We start from the raw sequence: 23,559 nt of genomic DNA, 5'->3' as shown, positions 1-23,559 counted from the left end.
TAAAATAAATAATAATAAAAATAATAGAGATCAAATCTAAAAAAATAAAAAAATTGAAAGATAAAGAAATTAAAATAATAATAATTACCATTTCATAAATTATTTTAAATAAAATAAATAACAATCAAAAGAATGAGGACGAAATTTGATAGATAAAAAGTTTTAATTAAAAAATGATAAGAGAAAAGCAAATAACAATTATAAAAATAAAGATCAAAGTTACTATAAAAATTAAATGCTAAGGGATAAAATTGAAAAAAACAAATATTCAAAACAAAATATATATAGCAATCAAAAGTTTGATGACTAAATTTGATATAATCAGTAAATAATATAATATTTTTAAATTTTTCACAACTTACAGAAAGTGTTTTTCGTCTAAATTTTTCAAGAAAAACACTTTTCTGGAAACCAAGTTAAATTTTTTTTTAACTGGAAAGTGTTTTCTATTGATTATTTTTTTTAATAAAAAATAAATATAAGAAAGTTTGAAAATTGATTTTTTAAAATTAAAGAAATAAACATTCCTATAATAAATAAATAAATAAATAAATGAAAAGAGAGAGAAGGAAGGAAATTGTACGTTCATGTCCAAGCTGTCAAAAGAAAAATTATTTTAATCACGACAAAGTACTGTAAACGCCACCTATTGAAAACATATTAGCTGTCAGAAATCGAAATGGATGATCACGTTGTACACTCCTTGTCCTTGGCCCTGCCTGTCCAAAAAACAATATACTTGTCAAATAAAACGACAAACAATTTTTTGTTGACATTTATTACCCTTATATCCACGTGGCCACACAAATGCAACTGAAGCCCAGTGGACAATCAAGTAGGTAATGGTTTTTGTATTTTAAAAATATTTAATTTTTTTTTTAATTTTTTGTTATTTTAAATTAATATTTTATTGGTATTTTTAAATCGTTTTAATATATTGATTTCAAAAATAATTTATAAAAAAATATTATTTTAAAATATTTTTAAGTAAAAAATATTTTGAATAATAACCATAACCATACTCCTAAAAATACATATTCGTTCTCTTTAAAATTATAATAATAATTATAGTTTAAAATATTTTTTACTTGGATATATATTAAAATAATATATTTTTTTTTTATTTTTAAAAAATTATTTTTAATATTAACATGTTCAGACGATCTGAAAATAAAAAATAAAAAAATTTTAAATTTTTAAAATATATGATTTACATCACGTTTCAATCCTGCAAAAAAATATGGTGGCATTGTTGCATAGATGATAGATTTAGCATTATTAGTATAAATAGGAAAAACAGAGTAGAGGATCATGTTTACTTTATATTAGAGTAGGCTTGACTACACAAAAGAAATAGAAACATTCTGATTATAATTAGATTTTGGGCACAACTACAGACACAAAAGTGAAATCTTGTTTTTTAAGATTTCTTTTCTGCATGTGGTTTGTAGTTTTGTTCTAAATGTGAAAGAATAATGATGGTGATGTTATGTTTTCGGACCACACAAGTTTTTTTTTATTTTATTTGATGGTGATATGTATTTTTTGTATAGTTTATGTTTTAACATAGATTTTTTTAGATATATTTTTTACATTAACATGATGTATTTGAGACATTCAATAAATTATATTAGGAACAATAGGTTTATATTAAAAAAATCAAGGGAATTAACTAGATAGCACAAGTCAATATTACCATTATAGTTTTTTATTCAATTAATTTAATCTCTTATGTATTCACATTTACATTTCTAGATATATATATATATATATATATATATATATTAATAAGATTAAAAGTGTATTTATTATTACTGTTCTGCTGTTAAAAAAATATTTTTTATTTAAAAAACATTAAATTAATATATTTTTAACTGTTTCTTAAATGTTTTTAATGTGTTAAAAAAAAAAAAAATCATTATTTTTATTTATTTTTAATTAAAAAACACTTTTAATATAAGCAATTGATATCAAATTACACATACTCTAAATGCATGTGAATATTAGATTTGCTTTTTAAAAAATCTAATGGCAAGTCTCAAACTTTAAATGTGAGTTCAAACTTCAAATGAGTCTTGTCCTTTGTCACACCGAACCAATCCTTTTCAAGAACTCACTACCTTTGGTTAATTCTTCCTTTGATCTCGTAAAGAGATTCTCCTAACCTAAGAAGATTCGATTCTTATTCTTTTCATATAATCTTAACCAGTTAAGCTATTAATTTGACCAAATAAACAAATTGGGAATAAAACATTTTCTTCTTCCCTCTCTTAAAAACAGAAATATATAAAAAAGGGCTTGTGTATATCCTTCTTTGGGCAGGCAAGAAGTGAAAAAAATCTTCAATAGTAGCAAAGAAAGAGGGGAAAAAACCATAGCCATCACAGATAAGCATCTGTTCTCAATTAGCTGAAAGCATATGCCTTTACATATTCTTCCATTGATGCCTCAATGACGAGGGAGTATCCCGCCTGTGATAGGGAATATTCATTGATAATGTGCTATTGTTATTTCCTTCATACCCCTTCAAGATTCCTTTCAAGAATGAAAATTATTCCTTCTCTAATTCACTGTATTAATCAATCTACAAAATCCAACTCGCTACTCCACCAGCTGAATTACTCGCTACTCTACTACCTAAATTACTCCCTCATCGTCACACTTTCTACTTCTCTCTCTATAAATCATACTCTCTCTCCTCATTTTTTATGTACCACCACTTATTCTTCTTCTCCTTCTGCGTCATCCTCCTCTTCTTTCTTGTACCCACTTCTTGTTTCTCACTGAGTTTAGGAGGCTAAAAAAGGTGAAAGACATAAAGGGTGTTTCTTGTAGAGCTAAAAGCGACAACAATATGACTCGCGGTGAGGTTGGAGAAGATGAGGAGAATCCTCCTTTCCTTGATTATGAGACCATTTCGAGGCCAAGACGTATTGCTCTTTTTATTGAGCCCTCTCCATTTGCGTGAGTCGTGACTACTCTGTTGATTTCAATATCTTGAAAAATCATGGGCTTAGTGCTAGTTTCTTGCATTGTTTGATTAATTTTTGGTGTTCGAGGCTGACGTTGTTGAGTTTCTTTGTTGCTCTGTGTTTGATGAAACGATTGTGACCATTTCAGGTTATGATTTTCATTTTGTTTTCCCGTTAACATCTGCTTTTTTTGTTTTTTTTTTTTCAAGTCATGCTGTTTGATTACTAAAAATAGTTAGCTCTAGTTGCTATTGCGATTTTTATGATTATGTCATGGGTTCTACCAACTGCCAATGTTGTGAAGTTTGAATCTAGTTAGGTGATTGTTCCATTACCTCGGTTGATTAAACATATGCATCTGTGTTTTATGGCTTCTCTTTATGGCTTCACATGTCGTAATTGGTTGGCTTTGTCATATGTCTACTTTTAAATGTAGATTTTGAAGAATTTATTGTTGTAACTTCCCGTGGCCTGTGGTTTATTTAGCTCAATGCATATCGTGGAGTTCATATAGTATTCTGTTCTATAGAAACTCACTAGCTATAATTGCATACTTGGACTTTAATGGGTCACCTAGTAGTCGTCTACCTTTTATATTCTGTTCTGTTATTTAGTGTCTAAGAAACATATCGTTTCTGGGAAGTGCTTGCTTGACTGGCGTATTTCACCATATGGAGCTTTTTGTCACTGATTGCAATCGTCACTACTTCTTTTCTGGTTAAATGTTACTCGAACACACATTCCAGATTTTCATTACTGAAGACTTTTACGGTATAAGATATAAATTGTTAACCCCTTTGTTTTAGAACTTGTTTTGCCAACTCTAAGCTGGGAGGGTAGAAGCTAAATATTAGAGGTGGTAAATATAACTACTTGTAACAAATTGACGAAGTAGGGCCTTTCCATGACTAGTGCAATGGGTTTTGGCGGAATTTTTTTTAGTTAGGCTTGTGGCTTACGAACTCCTGCAAACAAGTCCCCTATCGGAATAGGGACCCTTCAACGCTTAGGTTGATAAAAGTAGGAGAAAAATAATATACAATGAAGAACGGGAATGCATAAGGGTACGTGTTATGATTGTTGTGTTAGGCATTGTATCATGACTTGTTGTTACCTTGTGATCTAAGGTATTTATGTACCTCAATCACATGAATTTGTCTTGTGGAGAGTGTAGTTGTAGATATATCGTGCTAGGATAATTATGAAAAATAATTACCTTTATTACCACATAGGTAACCTATAAACAAGTTGTTCATGTAGGCATCATACTGATCATTAATGAAACAAATAGGTGTGTATTGGCAAAAAAGGTAGGTGCCTACCCTAATAACACCGCCACGAAGAATTAGGTATGCACGGCGTAACACTAGTAGGCAATTGTGCATCCCCGCATTAACAATGAGTGTGCCAGGGAATTAGTTGTGCATTGCATAACACTGGTAGACGTTATTGTGCAACACCTTTCTGACAATGCTAAAGCATAAAAATACTCCCTTCTTGCCTTGCATGTTTTCCAGTTAAGTAAACTTAGGGACTAAAGTGGAGAGATGTAGAAGAATTAGGGATTAAATTGGAGAAAAGAGAGAAAAATTATCTGGCACTTATATTATACACGCCAACATGTGAACAAGTCCCACCACGTGAGCTTGTTTTGGCTCTGGTTCTGATGATGTTTTTTGGTGTCGTTGAATTTGTCTTGGTGAGATCTTTCTTTTGGTTTGATGTGTGTTGTCATCAAAGCCATAGTAGCGCTTCAGTGACTTTTCCTTCCTTTCTCCTTTTTCTCTCTTTTCTCTCTCTTCTCACTCAGTAATTGAGCTTGCCTTCCATAGCTATTCAGCAAGTTTTGCTTAGCTGTCCTGGAGAGATTTTCTTTTGTTGTTCAGGCTTGATTTGTCATCAAGGCTTCTTTTGAGTCGAACAGCTAGACTGATGTTCAGTCTTTTCAATTTTTTTTAACGTAGAGCCTTTGGCCCAACCAATTTGTCTGGATAGGTGGTTGTTTGGTCTTGTTTGTTGGGCTTTTGGCTGAACAGCTTGACTAAATATAACTTCTTTTTTTTTTTTTTTATTTTTTTTTTTTTCTTTTCTTTCTATGAGCCAATGGGCTTTGAGCCTTTTTTTTTTTTTTCCCCCATTGGTGTGATGTGTGTAGTCATCACAGCCATGGTGGCACTCCGGTGACTTGTCCTTCCTTTCTCCTATTTTCTCTCTTCTCTATCAGTAAGTGAGCCTGCCTTCCTTAGTTGTTCAGTCTTCTTTGCTTAGTTGTCCTGGAGGAGCGGATGTCATCATAGAAATGTTTCATATATTGACATGTTTTATCACTATATTTAGTTTTTTGTTTTTTCATTAATGGGGATTCTGTTTTGTTTTTGGTATCTTCAATTTATGCTTGTTAGTTGAGACTGAATAATGGGCACTTTTTGAATACCAACTATTTCCTTTTGTTTTACAGGTATGTGTCAGGGTATAAAAACCGGTTCCAGAATTTCATCAAATATTTACGCGAAATGGGGGATGAGGTGATTTATAATACTTTGATTTGAGTGCTACATGACTATGGTTATATTTTGTTTTTTATTGTCTATGCATACTGATGTGGCTTAATAACTTGAGCAACATGAATAGAGACTGGATCATTTGTTCACTGATTTTATATCAGAAAACCTAATTCTCCTATATTCATTTTTACTTAGGTTGGGAATGATACTTTAATTTTTTGAAACCCCTGAACACAATGATTCAAAAGAAATTAGAGTTGAACCGACAAAGCTTTTGATATAGCTTGTCATTATCTTTCTACTTGTTAATTCCAGCCTAATCAGCTTGGCATGTTAAAGCTACAAAGACATCGATTTTGAAACTTTTTTTATTTTTTATTTGGTAAAAATTCTATCACTTCACAATATCAACAAGTTAGCTTAGTAATGTGCAGGTGATGGTTGTGACAACACATGAAGGAGTGCCCCAGGAATTTTATGGAGCCAAACTGATTGGATCACAGAGGTTGCTACGACAACCTTTATCTAGTGTGCACTTTACCTGTGGTGGCTTATACATTATCATATCCTAATATATTGACGAGTTGAAGGGGGCTTATTATTTTAGCTCATCAGAACTTTGGTTATGCAATATTGATCATTAAACAATTTTAGTGTCAATTAGTGTTTCAGCCAGTGTTGTCAAGAGACGTAGAGGCGCTTAAGGCAAGGCCCCAACGCCTTTATTAGCCTTGGGTGTTGGATTTTAATGAAGCGCAGTCTAGGCAAGCGCCTTGTGAGTGGGTGCAAGGCATTAAGGCTAGCGCTTGCTTGAAGTTCTTCCTTTTTTGTTGGATTTTTCCTCTCTTTTTTAATTGATTTATGTTTTGACCTATTTGTCTAATTTTTTTAATTTACCACAAGAAACAACTTAGGAATATTTTTGTAAAAATCAAAGATTAGGGTAAAAAAATTTAAAAAAATGATTAAAGTGGGAGACAAACAGACAATGAATGACAATTAGAAGAGAAACACCAGCCACACTTTCTTTTTCAATGGTGGGAGTCAGAGAACAACACATCTATATAAGTGTAGTATGGTTTGAGAGATGAGGATTTAGATTATAATCATGAAATGGAGGATTCAAGTGAAGGAGAGGAAAGCATGGATGAAGATGTTTTTGAAGATTAATGAATAATGATGATATTTAATTTTGCTTTTTAATTTATTTGGTTCCTCACTACTTTAAATTATCTTCTTTTGTTTTTAAGGTGAAAAATATAACTTTATATGACTATGTTATGGTATTTTATATTTTCTATTGATCCAATATATATATAGCATATTGCCTTGGGTCATTTGGGTAGGCGCCTAGGCGTGCGTCTAGCACCTTGGGCATTTTACAGGCTTGGTGTCTTTTAGTGTCTTTCACCTTTGACAACACTAATTGCAACCATCCTTATGGTTATTTTATGGTTACATGTATGATTGTCAAGTTATGTTAGTCATTATTTCCCATCATTTTTTTCTTCTAAATTCTTTGTTATATTTTCTGTTTGCCTATTTTGGTTTGCTTTAATTATTTTCTTGGTTGAGCTGCATAATCTAGAAACTTGGGCATTATTCCAACTTGATCAATAGCATTGACATTTTAACTCTCCCCTTATGGTTCTTAAACTTTTCCCTCTTTACAGCTTCCCCTTCCCCTGGTATCAGAAGGTGCCCCTTTCTCTAGCACTTAGTCCAAGAATAATTTCAGAGGTTGCACGGTTTAAGCCTGACATAATACATGCATCGTCACCTGGGATAATGGTGAGGTTTGCCTTTGAAGCAAACAAATCTTTATTATTTATTGGATAAGCATGGCTGACAGTCACAATCTTGTATTGCAGGTTTTTGGTGCCCTTGCCATTGCAAAACTGTTGAGTGTCCCCATCGTGATGTCCTATCACACTCATGTCCCGGTGTGAGTTTGCCTTTCTGGCTTTGTGCTACACATGTTTATGCTGTTGCTTCAAATTCTTAGGCCAGATTTCCTTTGATGTGTGGTTATTTACTGAGTTTAATTCTTTATTTTCATTTGCAGATACATCCCAAGGTACACTTTTAGCTGGCTGGTGAAACCCATGTGGATGATCATAAGTATGTATTATGCATTTTGTACTCATAGTTCTGGAAATTCTGCAGGCTGCTGATTACTTTATCAATAATGACATGTATTCCCTTTCCATCAGAATTTCTTCACAGAGCAGCCGATCTCACACTAGTGCCATCAGCTGCTATTGGGAGGGATCTTGAAGCAGCTAGGGTGACAGCAGGTGTACATAAACATCCAATTCCTGATTACTTAGCTTTTAACTTTTCCCAGTGTCAATTTTGGTGCATAATGCGCTTTATTCCTGAAATCTCTTCAATGAAATTTTGCTCCTGTGTCGATACAGCTGTGTTTTAAATTGATTGCTATACCTTGTTTACAGCTAACAAGATCCGTGTTTGGAATAAGGGTGTTGATTCTGAGAGCTTCCACCCCCATTTCCGCTCTCATGAAATGCGTATGAGATTAAGGTAAGGCCATCCTCTCATCTTTGACAACCAGTTCATTAGACAAGGAATCTCAAATGTATCAGAGCATCATATATTTTTGGTCTAAACAGCAATGGTGAACCTGAAAAACCATTGATAGTCCATGTTGGACGACTTGGAGTCGAGAAGAGTTTGGATTTTCTCAAAAGGTATCATTTGATCCTTTCTCACTTTGTTTTTTTATTTTCTTTTTGATGAATGAAAATTTAATTTGTTTTCCTAAATCACTAGATGCAAAACTTAATACATTTTTCAAATTTAGACCCACCATTTCTTAAAAGTTCAAATAACAAAGCACTGGTAGAGTCGACTCAGTATGCTTTGATCTCACTGTCTGAAAGCTTTTGCTATCAGATGCTCTCAAGGACATTTTCCTATAAACAAGAATTTTTTTCTTTTTTCCCCTTTAATCCTACCATTTACATCTTCCTTAAAGTTAAAGGGCATCCAATAAGGATTTTGTGGCCAGACTGCTACTTTTTATTGTTATTAGCAGTATTTTGAGATGGAATTCCATCACTAAGCTATCATAATTCTTTCTGTCTTTTTTTCCTTTCTAGTTTATTTCTTTCCTTAAGTACTCCCCTCTCCCCATTTTGCACAGAGAGTCATATTTCTTCGCTCTATTCTTCCTAATATATGACTACTATTTTTAGCCCTTATCTTTGCAATTTGATGAATTTGGTTTAACAGGGTTATGGATAGGCTTCCAGGAGCAAGAATTGCCATTATTGGAGATGGGCCATATAGGTACTGCATTTTAAAACTTAGATTAGTTCAAGGGAAGTAAATACTTTGTGATGGTTTATGACCCATACCAGCTTCAAATATTTGATTTTTATGAACTGAATTGCCACTAAAGTTATTTCTCAAATTGATCTTTTAAGCCATATCTAAACTTTCCCATTACAATTAGACAATGAAATTCGTATTTACTCCTGTAAAAAGATTGTTTTGACAATTCCAAGCATCTTATTTTAGGAAACATGGATTCTTTCTTTTCAGGGAGGAGTTGGAAAAGATGTTTACCGGCATGCCTGCTGTATTTACTGGGATGTTGGGAGGAGAAGAGCTCTCTCAGGCATACGCTAGTGGGGATGTTTTCGTTATGCCTTCAGAATCCGAGACACTTGGTCTCGTTGTTTTGGAGGCCATGTCTTCAGGAATTCCTGTAGTGGGAGCTCGTGCTGGGGGAATCCCAGATATAATTCCTCCAGAACTGGATGGCAAAACTGGGTTTCTCTTTAATCCAGGAGATCTTGATGACTGCTTGAGCAAGTTAAAGCCTTTGCTGGAAAACCAAGAACTAAGAGAAACCATTGGTAAGGCAGCACGTCAAGATATGGAGAAGTATGATTGGAAGGCAGCGACCAAGAAAATACGCAATGAACAATACAGTGCAGCCATTTGGTTCTGGCGCGAGAATACAGCACAGCTATGTAGACCAATTCAGTGGCTAGTAAAACGTCTTTTTCCAATCCCAGAAGTTTAAATGCTGGTGATGAACATTCGTCTGAAGAGGCTTTTCTTTCCGAAGGTAAACGAAAGAAAGAGATTTGTTGTGGTAATAGACTCCCAGTGCTTCAAGAAAACCCTCAAAAGTTGTGGTAGATTGATTGTGTAATATATTCATGATTCATTTGTATAATATGGACTATGCAGTTATGGCCATTTGTGCAATTAAATGATTTGGTTAGTTTTTAGTCTAATGAAATCTCTTCTCTACGGAATTCAAAACATTGTAATAACAATTCAAGGCAGATGCCATGGTAGCCATAACTTTGTTCTTAATAGTCACTGAAATCTGATAAAAAACACAGGATATCACCTTATTTTCTCATTGGCAAGACATTGTAGGCGCCATCAAATGCTGTGTGTTTTTAGGCGAAGGTGACATTTTTTAGGATATTTCTTCTTATCAAGACAAGTAGACTCTGTTTTGGAGATAATTCTTCTTTGTTTAATTGGTTTTTTAGGTTTTTTGCTCATCCAAGTATGAATGATGTTATGCAAGTCTTGTTGTACACTTGATTTCTAGTTCCATCTCTCGTAAGTGTTACACTGGTTCAATCTTATCAATTTTTCTTTTTAGTTCATATCCAACAATGGATTCTTAAGGTATATTAGGATTGATATTGCCTTGCTTAAAGGCAGCCTATAGGGTATTGTATTACCTAAGCACAAGTTAAATTGTCTACTAGTAAGACTAGTGGGCCATTTAATTGGCTTGAGGCTACTTATACACCTTTATAGTAGTAGCTGACATCTCTTGTGAGATCATGCTCAATTATTTTTTTTTAGGGTTATAACTATTTTTGTTATGCAAATAGATGATACCATGGATGTAGTTGAGAACTTCTATATGTTTTTATTGAAGAGTTTGTTGTTGAAAGATAACCTTATACTTGTCCATTAGGTGTTTGCATGAGAGATCAATTTTATCTCATATTATAAATCTAATTGAGTTGATCATTTTGGTTTTTTCAAAACACATACACGCAAAAAGAAAATTAAATTTTAAAATTTTCAATAATCCTAATATCTCATTAGATAAATTTAGAGTTATTTAAGGTTTATACAAAGATTATCTGAAGAACAAATGTTTTTTTTTGCTTTAAATAATTGCTTCAAGGTTGGGTTATCATAAATCACACGTCTTTCAAGTGTTCGGTCTCTAATAATAATCCACACAAATCACTAGTGAGAAGTCTTCTAAATCTTTTAGAAGAGAGGTATTGTTATGCCTATGAGTTTTAGCTATTTTCTTTTGTGTTTTTTAGGTGTTCTATATTGTATTACATACTATTTATTACATAAAGAATAAGAGACATAATATTCTATTTATAGGGAATTATGAAAAAACTATAAATAACAAAATATTAATTTACCGCCTAATTAATATCACATATATTATTTCAGGATAATTTTTAAAAACTTTATTAAACTAAATCCTTATATGTTTTTTTCAAGGTCTAGAATTGTAATTCTTTATATAAATTAAATTATAGTCCTTCATTTTAAAAATTTATTTAAAATCAAGTCACACTTGATTAATAATCCTAGTTTAATTTTTAACTAATGGTTTTTATATGTGTGACCCCATTAGATTCCTTAATAGGTTGACCTAAATATAAATCACAATCCTAAATAAAATAAGATTAAATAAATTAATTTATTATCAATTTAATAATTAATTGATTTATATTTGAAGATCAAATATATTTTTTAACAACCTGTCATGATCTCCTTAAATTTTAGAAAAGTCATAAATAGTTTAGCTTAACCTTTTAATGATCAATTTCTTATTGTAATTATGATCCCTTTATCAACAATGAATGTCATAGCATGAAGTGTGTCTATTTTATCAAATCATGTTTGTTCTCAACACCATAATTATTGATTATTTGAATAAGATTTAAATTTTTTTCAAATATCATTCCACTTTGTGTAAGGATTTATAATCAATACTATTTGAGAACAAAATAAAATATTTTTCATAATTCATCTAGGATGATGAATCTTATATTAATTACTTAAATATATTCATATAATTCATATTATACTCAATATCTACCTATTTGTTATCCTTGATTATGATAATGTACACCATGATTAAAACATAATATTTTTTATATAAAGTAACTTAGTGATCTCAAGTTTAAGTATCACTTACACAACCATCAAATGAACCTTTTCATATATATAAATAATCTCTTTATGTGGAATTCTAATGCGGGTTAGTTTAGTGTACTATGATATGACAAGAACCTACATATTAGTTCTAAGTATACTTCATATTTTAACTTATGAGAATAACTTTTTCATTTTACAAAAGAAAATAACATAATATGTACAAGTCTCAATGACTCTCATTAATGTCTAGTCTTAATAGAATATTAATGAGGAATATTTAGGAACAATGCTTTGATGCAATAAAAATCTCACGATCATAACAACTTTACAATTTTCTTTGCAAAACATTTTTATCCCTAGAACTTTATCTTTACTTTATATTTATTAATTAAATATTAGATTTATAAATCATATATTTGATGAATGTTAAAGATAAATAAGCCTTTGTTAATAATTAAATAAGTTTACATTGAACAAATTCAATGTTATAAGGCATATATACTAATAGGTCAGCCATGCATGGTTTTATTAACTACTAAAGTGTTATTGCAGAGCGTCATATTTGCTATGTTTCAATCTCCAATTGGATGGCTTTTAAATCAATATTAGATAAGTTTATTTGCTGATAAAAAAATCCTTTAAGAATAGAATTTAGTGAGTGGTTGTAACAAACCAAATTAATAGAGTCCCAACAATCCAAAAATTATACATAATAATAAGCATTTTATCTCAAATTTCACAACATTATAGCAATTTGTCCAAAAAATAATTTGAGATTGGTTCGAAAAGTGTTTACTGGAGTTGTAAGTGTTTGTTGGAGCTGTCGTAATTCATAATGGCTGAGAAAGAATAAGAGAAGGCAACATGGGAAACAAAGAAAGAGAAGCTACTGGTAGTGATTATGGTTTGGGCCAAGATGGGTGGTTGAGGGTTATAGTTGTATGTGTTTTTTTTAGGAAGAGAGATCACGATTGATGATGGAACCAGAGAAGTGATTGAGGTTTTTGACTAGGTATAACAGTTGGTGATGCTAAGCTTGTATAATTGATTGTACGTGGCTGGGTCACGGTGGAGAGAAGCTAGCGTTGTGCTTGCTGATGTAGGGACTGCAGGTAGGGAGGAAAGATTGAACTCTCGACTAAAATGGTGGTTCTTTGGTTTTGATGGTTGGTATGATGGAGCTCAAGAAAAATTTAGGGAAGATAGTTGTTTTTGGCTTGTGCTTAAAGGTGGTTGTACTCGTCTCGACTGAAAATAAAGAGTTGTTGAGTGATGAGCTTAATAGTGAAGAAGAGGAGTTATGCTTATATTATAAAGAGAAAAAGTGAAAGATGGGGGAGGATGCTGGAAAATGAGAAGAAAATAGGTCCTTGTGGGGAGCTGAGATTGTGAGATGATTGACGTGGATTTGAGGAGGGAAAAATCTGTTATTGTGCTAGTGGCTATTAAGCTTTTTTTTTTTTGTTGGTTATTGTTGGAGAGAAAGTAGTACAGTTATTGGCGACTGGGTTTAGAAATAATAGGTATAGAGTTTTTTATGTATTATTTTTGGGAGAGTATGTGAGTTGAAGAGAGTAATTTTTTTTGTATTTTCTTTTAGTTTTTAGTTTTTTTTATTAATGGCCTCCCTAAAATTCCTCCTCTTCTTGTGTGTGGTACAACCACTTATTTATAGGCAACATAATTTATCCTTTTCTTCCCAATTGTTTGGTCCTCAAGAAACTAAAAAAATTCACTTTAGTCCCTTATTTTTTTTCCTTTGCATTTTTGGTTTCCCTATATATATATATATATATATTTTTTTTTTTTTTTCTATTGTGGTATTTTTGATAAAAGGCAACATCAACATCAATTTAATAAAATTGATTAATAATTTTGAAATGAGTGCGTTCAAAATCAAACGCGTCAAAAGTAAATTTTTGAATCTTTTAACCTTTTTGAAAAGCCGCTAAAATGTCAAAAAAAAAAAAAAAAACAAAGCAAACACATCAAAAGTATATATATTTTTATTTTTTGTACTTTTTGGATATTTTTAAATCAAGAAAGAAAAAAAGAGTAAAACATCAAGTTATGACACCTGTCATTCACACCAGTTGAGGGTGCTTTCCAATAATAGGTATAGCCTGAAGTGACACTGTACCCATTTTGTGACTTTTTTGTACCATGATAGCTCACCACCACCCAATGTCTTTATCTGTTTTTCGAGCGGGGTGGCTTTTCTTTGAAAGTCTCTCATATAGGCATATTTGGCTTATTGGCAAAGTTAAATAACCAAAGGAAAGAAAAGCTCCCTTTCAACGCTTTTAATCAGGATGCAACATTACCTAAAAACCTTGACTATAGGTTCCTCATCCAACATTTTGAGCAACTTATTGAATGCAGATAGAATGGTCCACCCATTAGGGTGGAGTTGAGCTGGACTTAGATTGTAATATTTGAACACTTCTTTTACAAAACCTTATAAAGAAAATGAGTACCCAAACTCATACATGCAAATGAGGGGTTTTAATTAAAAAATTCCCCCCACTATGCTTATTGGTGACCTTTGAAACACGGTCACCATGTTTGGGTAACGAGACCACATAAATTCCTGGTTGTTAAAGATTGGCCTCATCCATTTGGTTTAGAGTTACCATGCTTTGAACATTATTAGTGGGATTCTTGGGCACTTGTTCTTTCCCTTAGAGGCTTGCAACCTCTTGAGGACTTATTTTTCCCATCCTTCTAGAAATGAAAGGTGGAGAAACATCGATTCTAGACTGTGGGCCAATTCTAATGGCTGATGATCTTTGGCGAGCACTGTCATTTTTTAACGTTAAGGTAAAATCCCCCTTAAAGGATACTTCCTTCTTCTTCTTCTTTTTTTTCTTTCTAGAAGTCATTCTGAATCTTTTAAAGAAAAGAAGAAAAACTAAAACAAAAATCATACAAGAAAAGAAAAGGATGGAGATTTGGTATACTTAACAAGAAAAATTCATATTTGATAAAAATATCTTGTTCTTGTGTCTTGAATCTTCTAAGTTATGGAAACAAAGAAATTTTTTATTATAAGTAAAAATCACAATTTGAAGTAAATGAAGGTTTTTATATATTAGTAACCCTCATTCTCCAGCAATAAATAAAGGACATATGACATCTCATCATAACTATAGAAAGGCTAAAAGCCAACAAACATTCATTGTATACCGTCAAGTGATATTCCAAAGATGTTTGCTTCCTCTTCCCTTTGAAATCATTTCAAATCACCAAAGGCTTAAATGTCTCTTCTCAAAGGAAGACATGACGTATCTTGACTTATAGTCTCCCAAAACATCTCTTAAGCCTTTACGTGTGATGTACATTAAAGATTTAGGGGGCAACTGATAAGGTAATTATTTTTTACGTATCTTTTTTAGACTTGAAAAAATCTATAATAAGGTGGGTTTGATGACATGCAAGACCGCAAGACCCCCAAACAATTGGGTTTGGTAATCAACTGAATCCAATGTAAATTGGGTTTGATGATGTATGAGATCCAAAAAAAATAGGCATGACGAACTGTCATACATAATACATTTGAGTTCAGCAATCTACTGAACCTAAAAAAACATGGGTTTGACACTATGATAGACTTAAAACACTAGGGTTCAATGATTAGCCAAACCTAAGGCAACATATGCCTAGCAAGATGCCAGACCTAATATATTTGGATTCAACTATTAGCTGAACCTAAGGAAACATAGGTTTGGTGAGATGCCGGACCCAACATACTTGGGTTCAACTGTTAGTTGCCCAGGAAAACATGGGTCCGACAAGATATTAGACCCAACATACTTAGGTTCAATCGTCAGTTGAACGCAAGAAAATATGGATTTGACAAGATGCCAAATCCAATATTCTTGGGTTCATCAATCAACTAAACCCAAGGCAATATACCTAAACTGAAAGTGTTATGAGTTTGATAAACCATCATGCCTTTTAACCTAGGTTGGGTTACATCTCAAGTCTTGAGTATCTAAGGCTAAGAAATCCTACTTCTAGAATAATTACATGAATTATTTATATATGAGGTAATGATCTTATTATACTTATAGATGTACAAAAAGGTATTTTAAGAGACCTATCACACTTACTATCTTAATAATAATATGTAAATGATATATGTTCCTCATTAATGCCATTGAGAGCAAGGGGCTTTTTCAGTCCTTATCTTCTTGAAAAACGATAAGGTTCAAGGGGTATAAATACTCCCTGAACCATCTAGGTAAGAGGTTCAAAACCTTATTATTTTTTAATAGTTAGCATATATTTCAGAGTTTAACTACCTTAAAATACAAAAATAAACATCACTTGTTTTTAGAATTTAAGGCTTTTTAAAGTTATTTATTGTTTTTCCTATAAAATTACAAATTTTATCATTAAAGGGTTTTTAAATCCTTTCGATTGAATTTGTTTTTGCAAGTATTTAGAGTTTTTACCATTAATTTGATGTTTTCTAAGCTTAGAAGAAAAAAAAAACTATTTACAACATCTTTATTAACCATTATCCATGAAGAACTGAATAACTTAAACTAGAAATAAATTAAGCTTCTACTTTCAAAGTTTAAAAAATTACACTCTCTCTGCCCATATAGCCAAAATGTCGCTGTTTGGCCTCATATTTTCTACTTAAAATGCTAATTATTAAAGGAAAAAAAAAAAGAAAAGGAAGAAAAAATCTCAAAATCTCAACCGTCCAAATCAGTCAAATTTTCTTGTAGTCAATCTTGAATCTGATACTTTGCCCCTCAACTTTTGAACCAGATAATATACCCGAAAACGATTGTGATTTTTATTTCTTCATTTCCTTTCTTCAAGCAATGAACCAGAGCATTCACTATAGTGTAAACCACTCACACGATTTCTGAAACATATTGCATAAACTCATCGTCGCTTTCAAGACCAGTCATTGTATCAGGTGACAAAACAACCTCAAGATCAACGCTCCCATTTCCATCTCTCCCAGGAAAAGCTGATATCTTCCCATCAAATTTATTGGCCCTACCACTCCTCACAGCCAAAGGTCGGCCCCACCCAAAATCGTTATCATACATAGGGAATCTTGGAGAACTTCCCATGGTGATTGATGCACCATCAAGATTCCCCAGCGGAAATAACCGCGGCTCCTTTTCCCAATCTGCTATACCTTTCCGCACCGTACCATCACCATGGGCGACGACGTTTTTGTGCAGCAAATCAGCTCCAAAGCTCAGATCCTTAGATAAAAGCTTTCCAGCCGAAGCAACGGTTGGGATGCTCTGAATCGCGTTGCCAAAGTAATACGGGTTCAACCGCGGCTCCAGCCGGTGGCGGCAATTCACAGCCATACGAAACGTCGTCATTTTGGAGGGCGATAATTTCCTCGCACGTGTCACAGATCTCCACAGCTGCGCGCAAAGGGACTGAAACGAGGAAATCTCTGCCGTTTTGTTGTTCTTTAAGGAAAGTGGATCTACTTTGCCGTTACTTTCTCCGTTAACGATTTTCCAACTGTCGTTACTTAGCTTTCCGAAAATCTCTGCCGAATTGGACCTAAAACTACTGTTGTTAGCTCTCAACTTGAGCTTGAGAATTGCATCTCTGCTAAAATGGAAAATTCTCTCCCGCAATGGCTCGTCGCCAGAAAATGTCACCTTAGGTCCACCGGGGGGGAATTTAAGCACTGCCGGTGAGTTAAGCATGGTGTTGCGGGAAAAATCTGGAGATTTAGAGATTTTTTTAGATCCTTTGCAGATTTCAGCGAAGGTATTGAAGAAGTTCCAGAATGAAGTGCCATCAGTGACAGCATGATTTACAGTGCACCCAATGAATATGCCGTCTTTCAGTTCAGTGACCTGAACTGCCACTAGAGGTTTAGAATGACCCGAATAACTAAGGGTCTTGTCCATTGCGAAGAACCCTTTGAAGCATTCAGGGACGTGGGTTGGAGAAAGAATGGTGTGGATGGAGAGGTGTCTTGCTTTGGCTTGGATGAAATCAACGCCTGCATCGTTACATACAATGTGGACATGGCCAGTAGGGTCAGTTTGGAGGCGGCCAGCAAGAGCAGGGAAGTGAGAAAGAGCGACGGAGAGGGAGTGTTTGAGGGATGTGATTAGGTCATTAATGGAGTATGGTGGATACGTGAGGAGGACACCCTTTTGGATGTATTGACAAGAGAGCATGGGGAGGTCTGAGACTGAGAGCTTTAGGGTTTTGATGGTTGAGGATTTTTGGTCTGGGTGGATCGTACATCTTGAGACGATAGCGGTATTGGAAGAAGAAGGCATTTTCTTCTTTTTTTCCTTTTAAGGTTAATGATATGTAGTGGACTGGACAGCTGAGTAGTGTGCGTGAGAGTATGAATGTGAGGAGATGTGGAGGGGTTTATATAGGGAGAGCGTAGGAGGAAGGATTCATGAACTTGAGGGTAGTTTCGTGGTGGTTGTTAATACGCTTGCTTCACCTCATATCCATTTGTTTATGGCCTTTTTATCAACAGGAGATGTATGGGTGGGTGAGAAAAAAGGAGGAGACATGGTGGGGCATGTGTTGGATTAGTACAAGGCAGGCATGATATTAAGATGTTCAAAATTACAACCATTAGGAGGTTACTAGCTGTAATAGATTGGAATAAAAGATTTATTTTTTTCTGAAGTCTCATATTTAGAAGTTTAATGATTATTTATATGATAATTATTGAAAACTTATATAATCGTTAATTTCAGAACTCGTAAGATTAGTCGAGATACACGCAAGCTGACTTGAACATCCATATTAATAAAAAAAAATTCAAAATTACTATTGAATTTGAAGTTCTACATAATATCAATAAAAAAAAAACTTATTATAATCACAATTAGTGGTTTGGCATTATGCTGATACTTAATTAAAACCATCATTGTTGTAATAATTGTCTTTTAAACCTTGACAATAAAGTTGTATAGGTTAGGAAAAATAACTAGGACAAATACTCCTCTAATTGTTTTGTACAATAGCATAATTAGCAAGGTAATTGAATGCTAAATATACTTGAGATCTTAAGACTTGCTGGCTGAATGATTAGCATAATTAATTACTCACAGAGATCGAATCAGAAACAAGTTTATAAATACGTTGAAGTATATTAACTGAAGCTTTGTAAATGTGCGAAGGTACAATACTAATAAAGTGATGGGGTTTGTTTGTTAATTTTATAAGTGTAAGATTAGTTAAGATATATGTAAATTGATTTAATATTTATATTAATAAAAAAATAAAAAAATAAAGTGATGAGTCACCAAACAATATCTCCACTGACAATAGCAGCATGTGCTCTAATCTACTTCTGCTTGTTCCAGGAAATTAAGCTAATTTCCATCTTTAAAATGTTCAATTGACTGACAATATTTGCACTGGCAAACCCCTTGAACTATTTAATTGATATGACACGACTAATGAGGTTAAACGTGCGGCAAATAGTTAAAATATTAGAAGCAGCAATGGCACGAAGATTCTCGTGGCTACAGTCCATTTATTTTAAAATCCTCGCTTTTGGACTAATTAATTTCATGTTATTCTATTTTTCTCTAGTCATTTTATCGGTTAGGGCTCCAACTGTGTAAGACATTTATCAGAACTAAAAAGAATCATTAGCATATCACCAAATATTAACTAGCAATAACTTCTTTTCCATTTTATTTTCTAGCTAGCGATCTTCCTTGCTCATGAATAATAATAATAATAATAATAAATCTTTAATTAATTGTTAAAGAATAATAAAATTATATCTTGAAATCTCATCTAAAAATTTAAATTATTAGTTTGAGATAATTATTTGACATGGTATTAGAGTCTTAATGATTAAACGGTCACAAATTTAAATTTCATCATCCTTATTTATCTGATAAAAATTAAATATAAGATAATATGGGTATGTATAAGTTTCAAGTACAAAATTTTTTTATTTAAAAGGTATGTTAAAAAAATAATAAATTATATATCATAAAATTTTATTTAAAATTTAAATTATCTATATAGTATTTTTTAAAATAATATTTTTCACCAAAAAAAAAATTGACATATCCGTATGGGTTCACATGTAACCAACAGCAAACGTCAGCCAATAAGGCTTAATGAGTTGCCGATCCCCTGTTGCTCACTTGTGTCTCCATGATTTTCATATGTAGACACAAGTCGATTGGAAAGACTACATGCATGCATCTAAGGGAAGACTAACGTTGACTATGTTTTTAAAAAATATGTGCTACACGAGAAGGGTTGCCTACTGCTGATCATGGAGTCGCTAATTCCCTAAATTATTTTCGATCATGCACAAATGTGCTTCAGTCAGTGTCAAGGCATTCGTCGTTCTCCAGCCTTTTAATCAAGCCCATCGAGTGTAGCAGTAACAACCAAATGTGTGTTTTTGGTTGGTACTTTAACGGGAGTTATACTATGGTTGGGATTGTTTTTTTAAAGTATTTTTTTATGTTAAAATAAATATTAATGATATTTTTTTATTTTTAAAAAATTATTTTTAATATCAGCATATTAAAATAATTTGAAAATACTAAAAATATATTAATTTAAATTAATAAAAAAAATTAAAATTTTATTTTTAAAATTTCAAAATGTAAAAATAAACAGACATTGACAAAATAGTATCAGCTCCCAGGACCGCAAACGTTCTCAATTTCTTGGTTGAATCTGGACAAAATCTATAAACGAAAGTAACGATGGGTTCAATGTACGGATCTGTCGAGTATGTATAACTTTCATTTCTTTCCCCCACCGTCCATCATTTGTGCTTTCAATTTGACACAGATTACACATTGAATTTGCGAATTAGATTTGATTTAAAAAGTATATATTATCACCAAATATACTGAAATATATGGGGCAAGGGTAACGTTTATAGTTTATATTAAGTTTTTTTTTTCATTTCTATCATTCTTCCAAGTTATATTAACATGGTTTTATATGTTGTTGTTTTTTTTTTTTTTTAAATTTACATTCTCTCGAATGTGCAAAGTGTACAGGAGTATTTAATTTGGTGATTAAGTAAGATTAATTTTGTAAAGTAAAACTTTATCTTTAATTTAAAAAGGAATTAAATGACAAATGACAAAATTTACCCAAAACAAAATTACCCCATTTAAATATTGACACATAAAACCTAAATTGGTTCTTCAAGGTTTAAGTTTAGCTATTGTTTGGTGTATATTAGTTTATTTTCGATCTCAAAATTTAATTTTTAACATTTCAGTCATTTGATGTCAAGGGAAAAGAGAAAAAGTTGCCGAAGAATATTAAGAAAAGAAAAAAAATATCAGATATTAATGTAGTGGTGGTGTATGACTATCATGAGAGGACAATATCAGCCGAATTGAGTAGTGATGCAATGTACATGCAAATCACACAAGGAAGTTAATCTAGCGCTTGGAAAGTGTTGTGCTGCATTGCACATTTGATTCATGTTTTGTAATTGATTAAACCTGTAAAATTAATAGAGACAACATCCCTAGAATCTCTTGGTGTGCCTTGGTCAATTATTTGCATCGATGTTATTGTTAAAACTAAAAAAGTTAGGTGTGATTTTTTGTGTAGATCAAGCGGTTGGTTAGACAAGAAAAAGAACATTGGATGTTGTTATTGTATATTTTATATAGTTAATCGATTGGTTATATATGACATTGTCTTCGTTCATGCAAAACTTATTTAATATTAATAAATACATTATTTATCTTTAATATTCATTTATGTTTGATTAATAGGTCTAGAGTAAAAACAAAGTCATTGGGTAACAAATACTTTGTAGAGAAAATTATAAAGTTATGGTTATGAGATGCCTATTGTATCAAAGTATTATTCTTAAATATTTGAAAATGTTCCTCTTTTAAGACTAGATAATAATTAGAGTCGTTGAACTCATACATATTATATTGTTTTCTTTCTTAAAAGAAGTAATTATTCTCATATGCCAAGGTATGAAGGATACCTATAATTAATATATAAGTGTTTATCAAATGACATATACGCTAAACCGATCTACATGAGAATTTCATATGAAAATATCACTTGTATCTATGAAAAGTCTCATATGACAATTGTTTAAATGATCTTTAAACTTGAAATTACTAAGTTATCTTATATTAGAAATGCAATGCTTTATTCATGCCTGCACATTTTCCTAACCAAAGGTGACAAAAAAAAGTAGAGACTGGGTATAACATGAACTATATGAAGATATTTGAGTGATCAAGAGAGAATTCATCTAGGTGAGTTAAAAAAAATGTCCAACATGTTCTCAAATACTATTAATTATGAAATCTTTGTGCAACGTGAAATGAGATTTGAAAATAATTTTAAATTTTATTTAAAGAATCAATGAATATAATGTTGATATAGCAGACACACTTCATACTCTAATATCTAAATCGAAACATTCTTGATGAAGTGATAATAATTACACTGAGAAACTGGTTACTAAAACATTAAGTCAAACCACTCATGATGTTTCTAATATTTTGAGGATCATGACGCATTGCTAGATATTTTACCTCATTATGATTTATAGTTGGGCCAATTATTATGGACATAATGGGTTGCACACATTAATAACCATTTTCAGAAACTAAAATAGGATAATTAATCAAGTGTGATTTAATTGTAAATAATTTTTAGAAATTAAGAACTAAAATATAATTAACACATGATATTGATTACAATTCTAGACTTATAAAATCAAGTAGGGACTTAATTGAATATTTTTTTAAAAAAAAATTATCCTAAAATAATATATGTGATATTCTTCAAGAGGCAAAGTAATATTGCGCTATTAATTAGGTTATCTGGTTTTTCATATAAATACACTATTATGCCTCATATTCTTTAATGTAAGATTTGATGTGATTAGATAGATAAGTATGTTATAAAATATACAATATAGAGAAACACATGAAAATAAAATAAAAATAAAAAGCTAGAACTCAAACACATACTGATTTTTTTAAAACAAATATTCAATCAAGTCCTTAAGACTCCTGAGATAATAAGGTTTTAGGAGATTTCTCACTTATGATTTACATGTATTATTATTAGAGGCTAAACACGTGGATGACTTGTGGTTTGCAAAAATCTAGTATTGAAGAAGTTAATCAAACCGTAAAAAGAAGATCTAATCTTCATGTAAGTTTTGTATAAACTCTAAACAATCATAGATTGTTTAACAAGATCCTTAGGACTCCCGAGAAAAATATAAAAATTTCATCTTTATTGTGTATAAAAGTTTTGAAAACCCAACAATGGTATTAAAGTCATCATTAAATAATTAGGATTGTTGATTGCATGTTTTAATTATTATTAGCATTAATTGTGAACTAATTTTGAGTGTAAATTTTTTTCCCCAAAGTTATTGTTGTCTCACATGTTTAAATTGATATTGATGTTAATTGCAAATTTATTTTATGAGCAAAACAATTTTGTTAAAGTTATTTTTTCTCTCATGATTTAAAAAAAAAAAAAACTATTTTTTCCAACTATTGTTTTGCCCAAATCTGGCTGGTAATTAAAAACAATCATTTGGGGTGGCAACTCAACCATTGATGGCATAATATCTGCTTAGAACGGCTAGTCTGTGCTATGCGCACATGCTAACTTGTTCCTGCCCCACTATGCACAATGCTTGGTACGCTGCCAGCCTAGTTCGAGGATGCCTCCTGCAATCTATACCTTATTACAATAGGGTATTTTAGAAAATAATTACAATTCTATCCCTTCATAAATAAAATTTAATTCTATATTAAAATTAAAACCCCAAATTAAATTAATTATTGAATTAATTTTTCTAATTAAATTTGACTTGAATTAAAGTGTTTTATTATATATATATTATTTGTGAAATATCTTAA

General features: G+C 31.9%; 2 protein-coding genes across 5 annotated transcripts; one reads left to right on the top strand and one right to left on the bottom strand.

Moving 5' to 3' along the window:
- The first annotated feature begins 2,309 nt into the window (after positions 1-2,309).
- Positions 2,310-9,752, top strand: LOC118037582 (sulfoquinovosyl transferase SQD2). Of its 4 annotated transcripts, none has more exons than XM_035043614.2 (11): positions 2,310-2,964; positions 5,431-5,497; positions 5,911-5,981; positions 7,150-7,267; positions 7,348-7,421; positions 7,542-7,597; positions 7,690-7,773; positions 7,933-8,020; positions 8,110-8,187; positions 8,732-8,788; positions 9,044-9,752. In XM_035043614.2, exons 1-11 carry the CDS (start codon positions 2,855-2,857, stop codon positions 9,528-9,530), a joined length of 1,290 nt encoding a protein of 429 aa, XP_034899505.1. In that variant the 5' UTR covers positions 2,310-2,854; the 3' UTR covers positions 9,531-9,752. The 4 variants fall into 4 exon arrangements, with proteins under 4 accessions (XP_034899505.1, XP_073261541.1, XP_034899508.1 ...); XM_073405440.1 differs by having other exon boundaries at positions 5,901-5,981; XM_035043619.2 differs by lacking the exon at positions 2,310-2,964 and adding an exon at positions 5,120-5,195.
- A 6,405-nt stretch (positions 9,753-16,157) lies between these two features.
- Positions 16,158-18,054, bottom strand: LOC118037581 (BAHD acyltransferase DCR). The gene has a single exon (XM_035043612.2). It carries the CDS (start codon positions 17,956-17,958, stop codon positions 16,543-16,545), a length of 1,416 nt encoding a protein of 471 aa, XP_034899503.1. The 5' UTR covers positions 17,959-18,054; the 3' UTR covers positions 16,158-16,542.
- Positions 18,055-23,559: the final 5,505 nt, after the last annotated feature.

The sequence above is a fragment of the Populus alba genome, chromosome 16 (assembly GCF_005239225.2).
Source record: "Populus alba chromosome 16, ASM523922v2, whole genome shotgun sequence".
NCBI lineage: Eukaryota > Viridiplantae > Streptophyta > Magnoliopsida > Malpighiales > Salicaceae > Populus > Populus alba.
This window is presented reverse-complemented; position numbering and strand designations above follow the sequence as displayed.